Raw genomic sequence first — 12500 nt, 5'->3', positions numbered from 1 at the left:
ATTTGTCCACACTCCACTCTACACCACCACCACCACTCTATGGTTGAAGCCAGAACTGCTCTTCATGACAGAGGAGCAGAGAGCACAGCTTACTTATTGAGCCAAATGAAGTTAGCCATCATCTGAGCTCAGAGTTTTTCTTTGGATGTATATATATATGTGTGTGTGTGTGTGTGTGTGTGTGTGTGTGTGTGTGTGTGTGTGTGTGTGTAGAAGTGATGGGATGGGACTCCCCTCAGCAGATTGCTATTTTACCTCTAAGATTACTGGGCATGTACTCAATTTACCCCTCCCACTTCTGTGTCACTCAGTCCAAACTCCTCCCACACACTTTTTAGCCTTGACAAATGTCAGCTCACTTGAGTAAAACAAAACAGGATTGAGCAGGAGGTGTAGAGGTGTGGTGATGTGTAGATGTGTGTGGGAGTGGTGATGTGGAGGTATGGTGATGTGTAGGTGAGGTGACGAGGTATGTAGGTGTGTAGATGTGGAGGTGTGATGAGGTGTGGAGGTGTGTAGATGTGGTTCTTCATGAAGCCTGTGGGGCTTGTTGTGATTTTCTAATTCAGGCACGCTGCTCATCGCGCCTTGACTCCTGCAAGCAGGCTGGCTTTGTGTTTGGAAGCCCATGCAGCAGCCCTGAACTTTGTCTAAGTCCTGGAATCGCCGCACTCATTAAGCTTGCCGGCCTGTTGATAGCCTCAGCAGCGCCTCTATGGAAAACGCCGTATGAGCTGACGGAATCGACCGGGAGGTCTGGCTGGGGGGGGGGGTGCCCGTTTTCTGAAGTTTGAAAATGCCACGGATACAGCCTCGAAGGCCTGTGGTAGCTGTGTTAGAGGAAGCAGTGCAGGTTCTTCATACCAGTGAAGGTGAAGTGTTGCACGGTGCCGGGGGCTTTCACAGAGTGTGTCGATCAAGTTTGGATCATAAAGACTTAAAGTAGAAGTAACTTAATATGTTTAAAAGTGAAAATTAAAAAGCACTTGCACTAACATTTACTTGCAAATCAGAAGTAAACCTAAAATATATAACCAGAAGTTAACCAAAAATAATGATGTAGGTGAGTCTGCCTACAGATTTTCTTATACAAGATGTTGGCAGTGACCATAAACCTGAAACACTGAAGTTTATTGTGTTAGAATCGTGCTGGTAACATGAAGAAACAGAAATAAAACATGTTGTGTGAGGTTAAACCTTAGGTAGGGGAGATGGCGTTGGGAAGATATGATGGCTGCATGTGATATAAGACTCGACTTGGATCAAAGTTGCTTGTTTATGGCTATGTCAGACACCAGAATAACACATTGATTACTGCTGTACAGGAAGTGTTAGTCTCAGAGTAGCCGTTGACCTTCAATAGCGTACGTTAATGTTATCCACCCATGTGCAACTAATTCAGTAAGCGTGTCATAATCAGACGCCATTGATTTTATTGATAGGGAACCAAGCCGGGCGATTGGCTGGGCGAGTGTTGCTGTGGGTGGTGTTGAAATATCGCTAAAATCACCAGCAATTCATCTAACTTAGTCTCTAATAGACGCCACAGAAGCGCTCGGCTGTGCAGTTGCCGGGGACTCTCGCGCCTCCGGAAGCGACGGTCATGCTCAGAAACGGAACGGAATGAAAATATTCATTTGTTGAGGCTGGCTAACACTCTATGCCATGCTCAGTGAAATCCCCCCCCCCCCCCATTTGCATTCACACTGAAATGGTATCCAGAGATCCAGAACAAGAGAGGGAAGGAGAGATTGAAAAATAAGAGCAGGAGAGAGGATGAAGAGGTAGGGAAAAGTGAGAAGTGTGTGTGTGTGTCTGTCTGTGTATATTTAATATAAACATGAACCAAAATGGACACATGGACAAAAATACTGTGCTGGGTTTATGCTGCTTCCATATTCATTGTGGTTGTGATATGCTGTGAAATATATTAAAACAGTGATTCCTCGCCATACACCACGTTTTCAGATGATTGATAGTTCCCCATTGAAAGCGCTCCTTAATCTATGTCATCATTAAAAGGCTTGAATCTGGAACTCTGGAATACCTCACAGGTTTCAGGGCTGCTTTGCATTCGGTAGTCTTCAGCAACATCGGTATTGCAAAGGCCAGTATTGTGATGAATATTAACAAACGATATATTGTGCAGCCTTAGAGGGAAGGCAGTCAGAAAGCCAGAGATGGAGAGAGGGGAAGATTTCTCACTGCAGACCCCCTGAACCATGGGCCCCTAATGGCTGTGGGTACTGGGGTCGATCCCCGATGGATCAGCCGCTCATGGCTGAGCAGTAAGGTCGTGCTTGGCCTGTTTCTCTTGACGGCAGAAAAAAAACGGCATCGTGTTCTAAAGTGCCATTTACAACTTAATTTAGCACATATGGCCTCTTTCATCAAAACACAGTTCAGTAACTCCTTTAAGTAGTTTGTCTTCCATGACCCAAGAGTTGCTTGGAGTTTCTTGAGTCTTAAATGCCTCTGTATGTGTGTGGTGTGAGAGTGTGGAAAGGGCTGAGTGTGTGTGTGTGTGTGTTTGGCACTTTTGGAACGTCTAAATGGAGGCGTTGTTGCTCAACGTTGGCTCCCCTCTCATGCAGATCACCCAGGAAGCGGGAGAATTCATGATCACCTTCCCGTACGGCTACCACGCGGGCTTCAACCACGGCTTCAACTGCGCAGAGTCCACCAACTTCGCCACCCTGCGCTGGATCGACTACGGCAAAATGGCCACGCAGGTGGGTGGCACAGATCCCTCACGGACGCCACGCTGGCACGTTTTCTTATTTATTTATCCCATTTCTTTTTTTAAAAAAAAACAACCCCAAAACAAAACTCCATCTTAAATCTGGCAACCGAGCGTGACCAAGCGTGAACAGTGTACAGTAAGCACTTTTAAACTCAACCCGACAGCGTTGAGGTTGGACGTTGGCTGTTATTTTGCATGGACGCCGTAGTAATCCCCAGAGGTGGAGGCAACAGCAGTAGCTGGTCTGTGACTGGGCTCCAGACCTCAATGGAGATGAAGGAGTCACGGTAACCCCTCTGGCAACCAGCAGGTGGCACTGTAGTGCTACAGAGAGAACGCGGGAACAACAAAGAGAAGCCATATGGTATACGTGGAGGCCAAAAGTCTCTCTCTCTCTCTCTCTGTCTGTATGTCTCTCTCTCTCTCTCTCTTTGTCCCTCTTTCTCTGTCATTCTCTCCATCTCTTTCATGTATCTACCAATTCCTGAACTACCGTGGACGTAATGTCAAACCACGCTGTAATTCTGTGGCGGAAGAGGCAGGCGTTCCCCGGCTAGTGTTTCATTTCCCAGGCGCTCTGTGACTTTTATGGGAAATGCATTGAATGCACAGCTTAGTCTTTTTTTCGACCGCTCTTTTTAAGAGCTTCCAAGTTGCCATTATTGTCCAATTTGGATTGGATAAATCTATTTTTTAAAGACACTGTAAATACGCGTTTAGACAGGAGGAGTCTTCGTACATAAAACAGCAGTCATAAACATCAAAGCACACCACTACACACATAAGTCATTCTACCTAAGGGAAGTACATAGAAAATGGAAGCTTTCTCCCCCACTCTTGTATTTATTACTATCTGAAGACTTTTATTTTGGCGGCGGCTGGGTGGCACTTCCTCTCCTAGATCCTCAAGACAGCATATAGTGCAGGTATGGCACTAAAAGATCGTGACCAAACGGAGCAGCTACTGACTCACGACACCATTTAGCACTCTCAGCCGATCAAAGTGACGATGGGGGTTTTAGGGTCTTAGTGAGCTCGGTACCGTGCTTTCTGAACTCCAACAGGCAGTCCTGTAAGTGGAAGCGCGGGGAATGCTCCCCTCCCCTCACAAGTAATCTTTCCTTCTCTGCCTGAGATTGTTGGGCGTTGTTCTTTAGTCTCTGTTCTTATCTTTATCTGGTTTCATTTGATTACGTTTGGCCCTTGGACTATGGTCCACTTTAACAACCATGATCAGCGGATCACCCATAAACCCACACGCCCGTGGACGTCACTCAGCGCCACGCCCACGTCCTGCCTCAGCCTCCTGTCCTCATCACGGTTTTTATTATTTAAAAAATGTTTTAAATCAGGCCACATCTATTCAACAACATCTAAGTTGTTAGCCAATCAAAACCCATCGGGATGTGAAACCAGAGCGGGTGGGGGGTGGGGCAGGCATAAGATACATCTACACATTTCTACAGGTCAGCTGTGATTTGGATCAGCTTTTTGCTCTACAGTAAAAAACAATCCTTGAAAATCTGTCATTTGTATGATTTTGCAGATGTTGCGTGCAGATCTAGTCTAAGCCATTAATTACATGCGTTGTGGTGTTTTGGGTACTAATTATCACTCAAAGAATACTGCAAAACTATGTAGGCTTTTTCTGTTGTGCATTTAAGAGCTTTTACCGTACTGTAAGGGCACTGTGTGCCTTTGCCACCTCTGGCTCTCACACCCTTCGTATGTCTCTCTCGCGCTCTCCTACTCTCTGTCTCATTTCCCTGCTCTTCTGTCTTTTTCTGTCATTCCTCCTTCCTCCTTCCATCGCTCCATGTTCAACATTTCTCTGTGTTTGTTTAGCTGTGCAGGGTTTTTCCTCCATGTGCCTCTTAATGTAGGAGCTCATTACTAGACCCCTCTGTGACTGCAGGGTCCTTTCAGCACACACACACACACACACACACACACACACACACACACACACGCACACACATACACACAGGCGCGCACACACACATACACACAGACACAAACACATGCACATTAAAAGAGAAGAACCATTTAAATTGTGCAGATAACACAACACATGGGGAAAAAACCTCACATAGAGAAATTCTAAGCTGGGGTCAAGCACATGTTTGGATACTCAGCCATGCTAATTATATTTCAAGTTAATTAAAAGCTTATTGATGATAATTAAAACTTATTGTTATTAAAGCTTATTAATCACCCTGACATCACCCTAAGAATGACATCAGCATTGCATAAAAGCGTGTCTGGAGCGAGAGTGCTGTGTGCTGTGAGATGATGCTCTCTGTGAGAATACTCCATTGTTATGGAGGAGCCAAACCAGCAGTCGTGTTGAGGTCTCGGGTTACCATAACGATGCAGTGGCAGGTTGTGTGGGTGTGGGTGTGTGTGTGTGTGTGCATGTGCTCAGACTGTGTCCAGTGTAAGATGCAGTAATCTTAGTTGCTTGGTCTCATTTATACCCCCTGCAGGCAGGGCCTGATTTGTGCAGGCTCATATTGAACAATAAATGTCATCTCCGAAACACACGCGCACACACACGCACGCACACGCACACACGCGGACACACACGCACGCACACGCACGCACACACACACGCACACACACACACGCACACAGAGCCCAGTGCTTTCCTCCCTCTGCCTGCTCGTCTGCGCTCGATTAAAGAACGAGGTCCGTACGGTTTGAGCGACATTGTTTGAGTCCCTGCGGTTAAAGCGCGGCGGCGTGTGCGTGCGCGCTGGCACAGAGGGCGCCATCGCCCGCATGCATGCAGTGCTAGAGCGCTCATCTGCTGGGGGTGGAGTAGCATTGTTTTAGAACAGGCTGCATGCATCCTTCTCGCTGGTTGGATGCGTGAAGCACACGACCGTTGCTGTAGCATCGTTCTCTGTTTGTGTGTACTTGTCAGTTCTCTAATGTCGGTTTTTCGTGTGTCTGCTGCGTTGCCAGATTCTCCAAGAAACCCCCCCCCTCCCCCCCCCCGTCTTTTTTATTTTATTTTTTCTCTTTCTCTATCTGCACCTCAGTAGAGGAATACAGTATTGTAGTCAGCACTGCACTGGAGATGTGCTGATATTGCTTTGTGGCTGGTGCTTGTTGCTGTGGTTATTAACAACCCCTGCCACACACACACACACACACACAATCACACACTCTCTCCTGTATAGAGCTGTTGGCTCTTGCCACCCGGCTTTGCACTGGAATGTTTCCTGTAATTGAACACAAGGTTCTTAGTGCAGTGGAGAAAATAAAGGCGGGACGCTATATAGCGAATAGACACTTTAGGGAAAATGAGCTTTATTTTCAATTCTGTATCTCTCTCTCCCCGCCTCTCCCCGTCTGTTTCACTTATAACTGCTCCACTGCTGATGAATACGCTGACGAGATGTAACACGACCCCCCCTCCTTCAGTTTAGAGCAGTCTGATTGGCTGCGGTTAACCCTGCAGAAAACTCACCTTCTGGAAGAGAGCAAAGCCACGTTGGCGGATGACTCCCTTTCCTGGCTGCCAGGGCTTCTGCTGCTATTTCGGTGGCGTCTGCATCACGACTCCTCTCGGCGTGAGCTTGAGGATGACGGCGAGCCCCACAAACCAGACGCCACCGACCAGCAGACGCCTTCTTACGCACCTCGGTAAACGCCAGGCAGGGCCGCGCGGTCGGGGCTGGCTTTTGATCTGCTCGCGCAGCGGTCCAGAGGGGAGGCTTGACAAGGTAGTTTCTGGCCGGCGGCGAGCAGCCCCGGCCCGGCCCGTTCCCCTGTCCGCCGGGCAGCTCTCCAAAGCCTCCGGAGTAAGCCCCTGAGAGGGGGAGAACCACTCCTGTCGATCAACCGCCCCTCAACAACCATCCTGCTGTTGATCGCGTGAAGCTGCTTTAGAGCTCGGGTCGAACCTGCGGTGCGTGGGGGTGTTGGGCCAAGTCGCATCCAGGTCACCGCTTCCTGATGCTGGGCGGGGCGATGGGGGGGGGGGGGGGGTCGTTATCTTCCAACTTATGATTTGATTGGATATCATGTGCCATTAAGCACTACGGTTCGACGTCACTTCTGGTTCTCGGTGACCATGCACCCTGGCCGCCTCACTCTCTCTCTCCCCCCCCCCCATCCCCCTGACCCCCTCGCCCCCCCCCCCCCCTCCCCCCAGTGCACATGCCGTAAGGACATGGTGAAGATCTCCATGGACGTGTTTGTGCGCTGCTTGCAGCCCGAGCGCTACGAACTGTGGAAGCAAGGCAAGGACATGACCGTGCTGGACCACCTGAAGCCCACGAGCCTCACCAGCCCCGAGCTGGAGAACTGGAGGAAGAACAGAGTCACCTTCAGGGAGAAGCTGCTCCGGAGGTGAGACGGGGCGAGGCAGGCTGCTTGTTCTCCAGTGCCCCCTAGTGGAGGGGAATGGTGTGGCAGGAGCAGACCTTGATTGGACAGCATTGCAGGGCTGCGCAAATATATGGGGTGTTAATCGATTGATGTATTTATGTACTGATGATATGCAAGGTTTTTGTTAAGGGTTCGCAAGCATTGTTTTAATATTTAATATATTTAGATATAATACAGGACAAATCAGGACAAATCACAACTATGATGTGAAGCAATTCAGTGTTTTTGTACATAAAATGAAAGCACCGTGTGGTGGTTCAGGCTGGAACGGAGAGAAGGCTGAGCAGTTGGAGGGTTTTGGACAGAAAGTCTGTATCTTGGCACGTCGATTGAATCACATCTGCTAAAAGCAAAAATAAAATATCAAGCATCATTTGTCAGGCAGGAAAAAAAAAAATTGGAATACAGCAGCAGGACGTGCTGAAGTATATCTGCAGTCTGTGAAGAAGAAAGCTTTATGTGTGGTAGCTGTTTAGTGGGTCTGACACACGGGCCCAGGTTAAAGGCTGTGTGTGTGTGTGTGTGTGTGTGTGTGCACGTGCGTGTGTGTGCGTGCGTGTGTGCATGTGTGTGCGTGCGTGCGTGTGTGTACGGTTGTGTGTGTGCGTGCGTGTGTACGGTTGTTTGTGTGTGTGTGTGTGTGCGTGTGTGTGTGCACGTGCGTGTGTGTGCGTGCGTGTGTGCATGTGTGTGCGTGCGTGCGTGTGTGTACGGTTGTGTGTGTGCGTGTGTGCGCGCGCGTGTGCGTGTGTACGGTTGTTTGTGTGTGTGTGTGTGTGTGTGCGTGCGCACGTGTGTACGGTTGTGTGTGTGTGTGTACGGTTGTGTGTGTACGGTTGTGTGTGTGGTTGTGTTTGTGTGTGTGCGCGGTTGTGTGTGCGCGGTTGTGTGTGTGCGGTTGTGTGTGTCTGTGTGCGCGGTTGTGTGTGTGTGGTTGTGTTTGTGTGTGTGCGCGGTTGTGTGTGCGCGGTTGTGTGTGTCTGTGTGCGCGGTTGTGTGTGTGTGTGTGTGGTTGTGTGTGTGTGTGTGGTTGTGTGTGTGGTTGTGTTTGTGTGTGGTTGTGTTTGTGTGTGTGCGCGGTTGTGTGTGTGCGGTTGTGTGTGTCTGTGTGCGCGGTTGTGTGTGTGTGTGTGTGTGTGTGTGTGTGGTTGTGTGTGTGGTTGTGTGTGTGTGTGTGTGTGTGTGTGTGTGTGCGTGCTCCCTCAGAGCCCAGCAGAAGGTGAAGCAGCTCCGTAGGCTCAAGCCCGAGGAGCTGAAGGTGCTGCTAGAGGAGGGGGAGGAGCTGGACGTGGCCGACTACCAGCGGCGGCTGGAGGAGAAGGAGGCCCAGAGGAGGCAGCAGCGCGACGAGCGCATGGCCAGGGAGGCTCTGCTCACCCTGGAGGCACTGGAGAGGGAGGAGCAGGAAGCGGCGCTCCGAGAAGAGGGTGAGCCCCGCCACCTCCGGCTCAGAGGTCCGTGCGGTTCTGTCGACCCAGGCTGGCCGGCGTCGTGGACTCCTGCGGGAGAATTATGGGCTGTCGTGGAGGTCGAGCGTAAATGCGTTTAAACAAAAAAACGTCACACGTTCTCGCGCAAACCGTGGTTTCTGAAGAACATTTCCGAAGCTGTTTACGCCACAACTTTCAGACAGCCAACAACTTGGCCCAGTTTCAGATCCCAATTATAAGACAAAATGGCGTTTTGGAGGCAAGCCTCAGTCCCACTCCCCCTCAGGTCCGATCACCTACGCTCGGGTGAAGAGTGTGAAAAACACGCTAAATTGGTGAACACTCCCCCCCCCCCGAGCACAGTGTGCGTTCATCGGTGGCCCAGTCACATCACATTATTCTACATAAGTGGCGCACTTACGGAGAGCAGACCGTTCTGCTGAGCTCTGCTTCCATCACCATCTCGGAAAGTTTCAGGAAAGCTTTCTCAAAAGCTTGTAGTTCCTGAAGGAACCTATCTACAGGAGAGGGGTGCAGGCCCCTGAGCATGTGTTTGCTGTTACAGCAGCGCTGAAATCGTTGGCCTGTGTCCCACCGAGATAAAGCCTGTAACAGACAATGTTATGCGCCATCAGAATTTGCCACCTGTCAATTTTGGCCAGTTTGGTTCTTTAGCTTCTAAGCTGGCGGGGAAGTGGGGATAGCCGATCCAAAGAAGAGTGTGTGAACGTGGGCGGGGTAGGGTCTCCCCGTCATAACCAGTCTCAGTGTGAAATAAAATAACCAAAGTGCTCTAGTATCTCCAGATCTCCATAACAATCTTCTGTAAGTGTTTTAGTGGATGTACTAAGAAAGTACTTAATGCTGACAGCGTTCGAGGCTGCGTCTTCGCCACCTCCAGGTCAGAGTAGACGGGCGGTACCCGGCCTTGCTTGGGCACTGCGGTGTGTGTGTGTGTGTGTGTGTGTGTGTGTGTGTGTGTGTGTGCTCATTAATCCTCCGCAGTTGCATCTGTTGCACGTCTCAATGACTTGTTTGTCTTTGTCGTCTCTTTCTGCTCTGCCTGACGCGCCACCAGGTGCCCAGCCGCCCGACCCAGGGGACGGAGTGCAGAAGAAGAAGAAAAAGAAGAAGAGTGTGAAACTGGCCAAGGAGGAGAGCTTCCAGCAAGCCTTCGAGCAGTTCGCCATGGCCAAGGCCTCCGAGGGCCACGGGAACGGGGGCGTGGTCATCGGCAGCTCGGACACCGCGCTGCAGGCGAGTCCGCCGGCTTTCCGGAGCCTTCATCGGCGCTAAGAAAGCACCAGTCCAACGGTGAAAGCGTGTGGTACCCATAGACAAGCCAAACAAACAAAAAAAAAATCCCACACAGGATAGTTAGTTTGCGATACTTTGAGATCTACGTTCTGGCGTGCATTTATGTTTTTAAACCCCATGTTAAAATATTTCATTGGAATTTTTCTTAATAGGGTACCTCCCGTTTTTTTGTCTCGTTCTTAAGAAAATACGATGTGATGTAGACAAGCTAGAAATCGCGTGTGGTTTCAGTTCTCTTTCAAGACTTTTATTTCTCCTTCATCGCAAATTGAGTATCTGGAAGGCGTTCGGGAGAGCTCAGGCGTTCGAGCGCGATTCGAATGATGGGCACTGTCTGAGTCCTCGGGGGCATGACTGGGTTGTACGGATCTGACTGCTTGCATTCTGTGTAACCCCCCCCCCCCCCACAGACTAACTCCTACTCGAAGATGAAGATGAAGGTCGAGGTGAAGAAAAGTCGCAGGCATCCATTCAGCAAGCCTCCCACGCGCACCCTTCTTTCCGTCGTGAAGCAGGAGGCCTCCAGCGACGAGGGTGGGTGTCCCCACCCCCAGACTCGGCGGGATTGTTTAGGGGAGAAACCCCCCCCCCCCCCCCCGGCCAACTAGCTGTTCCTACCCTGCTCCCGACAGCAACCCCGCGACCCATTCTCACGCCCTGGCCTGACGCTCACTGTACAGAAGATTGTGTGCATGTTACAGCGCTTGCGGTTGAATCGCGTGTTCTTTTTTCCGTCTTTGTGACATTTTCTTATCTGTTTTCCCTCTTTCTCTGTCCTTATTTACTGACTCAGTGTCATCTTCTCACCCTTCTTTCTCTTTCCTTTTCCCTTCTCTCTGCGTTCACTGGCATTTATTGATCTGGGGATCATGACTCCCAATTACCTGCTTTCAAAGTCACTTTGAGCATCCAGCAGGGAGACATCTGCAACTGCTGTGTGTGTGTGTGTGTGTGCGCGTGTGTGTGTGCGCGTGTGTGTGTGCACGTGCGCGTGTGTGTGTGTGCGTGTGTGTGTGTGTGTGTGTGTGCGTGCGTGCGTGCAAAGAGAGACTGATAACAGGGAACAGTGAGGATTACAGTGATGTGAGAGAAGATCTCTCGTCTCCAGGTGAACCAGTAACCTTACCCGTCTTAGACGCAGGGGTCCTTGATCGCGGCCCGAGTTTATCGAGCGTTTAGGAACACGTCTAGCCTACACATGACCTAATTTGTTAGAAAAGCGAAAGTTATTCTGAAAGGTCTGATTATTTGAGGCTCTAGACGGCAGCAAAGGAGAGGAAGGTGGAGAGAGTGATAGAAAAAGATGAGAACAAGGAAGGAAGAAGTAAATCTAACCGTGTGTGTGTGTGTGTGTGTGTGTGTGTGTGTGTGTGTGTGTGTACGCGTACTGTTTCTCCGTAGAGCTGTACTCAGGGCTGCCAGTAGGGGGCGGTGCAGAGCAGGAAGTGAAGAAACCAGAACATTGTCATCTGTGGCAAAACCGTTCGCCTGATTTCATGGCTGAGAAGAAGTTCAACGCTGCCATGGCAACCATTGAGCCTCACTGTGCTGTGTGCACACTGTTTTGCCCATACACCCAGGTGCCAAATGCCGCTAGCCTCATAATGAATGCTGTTAGCCTCTTGCTTAATGGTGCTAGCTTCAGGCCAAATGCTGTTAGCCTCATGCTAAACGATGCCAGCTTGTTTGGCACTTTTACTCATATTTGAAAGCTAGTTCTGTTTGCTGAAAGTTATGTTTCCATGCTGCCACTAATACCTTTATGGTACACCGCCTGAAATATTGTAGAATATTATGGAATTTTATGATAGCTTTCCCTGGGATTAACCTGTGTGTGTGTGTGTGTGTGTGTGTGTGTGTGTGTGTGTGTGTGTGCTCTAGCCTCATAAGGACCCCCCTCCCTCGGGGGACGTGTCTTCTGGTCATGTGTCACAATGCGGCGAGTGGACTCAACCTCTGGTCCCTGAAATGTGCTTCAGTGCCGGCCCTGACAACACGGAGCCTCTGCCCTCCAGCTCCCTCATCAGGGAGGACGGCACCAGTGTTCTCCTGGCCTGCTCGGGCTGCAACCTTCAGGTCCATGCCAGTGAGTACACCCCCTGCCTGCCATGCAACGCTATAGTCTACTGTACCCCGTGTACCATGTCACGCTATAGTCTACTGTACCCCGTGTACCATGTCACGCTATAGTGTATAGTATAGTGTATATACTGTACCCCGTGTACCATGTCACGCTATAGTGTATAGTATAGTGTATATACTGTACCCCGTGTACCATGTCACGCTATAGTCTACTGTACCCCGTGTACCATGTCACGCTATAGTGTATAGTATAGTGTATATACTGTACCCCGTGTACCATGTCACGCTATAGTGTATAATATAGTGTATATACTATACCCCGTGTACCATGTCACGCTATAGTGTATAGTATAGTGTATATACTGTACCCCGTGTACCATGTCACGCTATAGTGGATAGTATAGTGTATATACTGTACCCCGTGTACCATGTCACGCTATAGTGTATAGTATAGTGTATATATACTATACCCCGTGTACCATGTCACGCTATAGTGTATAGTATAGTGTATATACTGTACCCCGTGTACC

At 49.7% G+C, this 12500-nt stretch overlaps 1 protein-coding gene across 2 annotated transcripts in view; it reads left to right on the top strand.

The window, feature by feature from the left end:
* Positions 1 to 12500, top strand: part of kdm4b (lysine (K)-specific demethylase 4B) — a 39855-nt gene that overhangs the window by 16091 nt on the left and 11264 nt on the right. Inside the window, exons 8-14 of one of the 2 annotated variants that reach the window (XM_035523163.1) lie at positions 2595 to 2732; positions 6966 to 7102; positions 8348 to 8568; positions 9650 to 9828; positions 10299 to 10422; positions 11290 to 11468; positions 11770 to 11974. In XM_035523163.1, coding sequence (XP_035379056.1) covers positions 2595 to 2732; positions 6966 to 7102; positions 8348 to 8568; positions 9650 to 9828; positions 10299 to 10422; positions 11290 to 11468; positions 11770 to 11974 — 1183 coding nt within the window. Of the gene's footprint in view, positions 1 to 2594; positions 2733 to 6905; positions 7103 to 8347; positions 8569 to 9649; positions 9829 to 10298; positions 10423 to 11289; positions 11469 to 11769; positions 11975 to 12500 lie in introns of both variants that reach the window. The other variant, XM_035523162.1, reaches the window with a different exon arrangement.

The sequence above is a fragment of the Electrophorus electricus genome, chromosome 26, assembly GCF_013358815.1.
Source record: "Electrophorus electricus isolate fEleEle1 chromosome 26, fEleEle1.pri, whole genome shotgun sequence".
Lineage (NCBI taxonomy): Eukaryota > Metazoa > Chordata > Actinopteri > Gymnotiformes > Gymnotidae > Electrophorus > Electrophorus electricus.
This window is presented reverse-complemented; position numbering and strand designations above follow the sequence as displayed.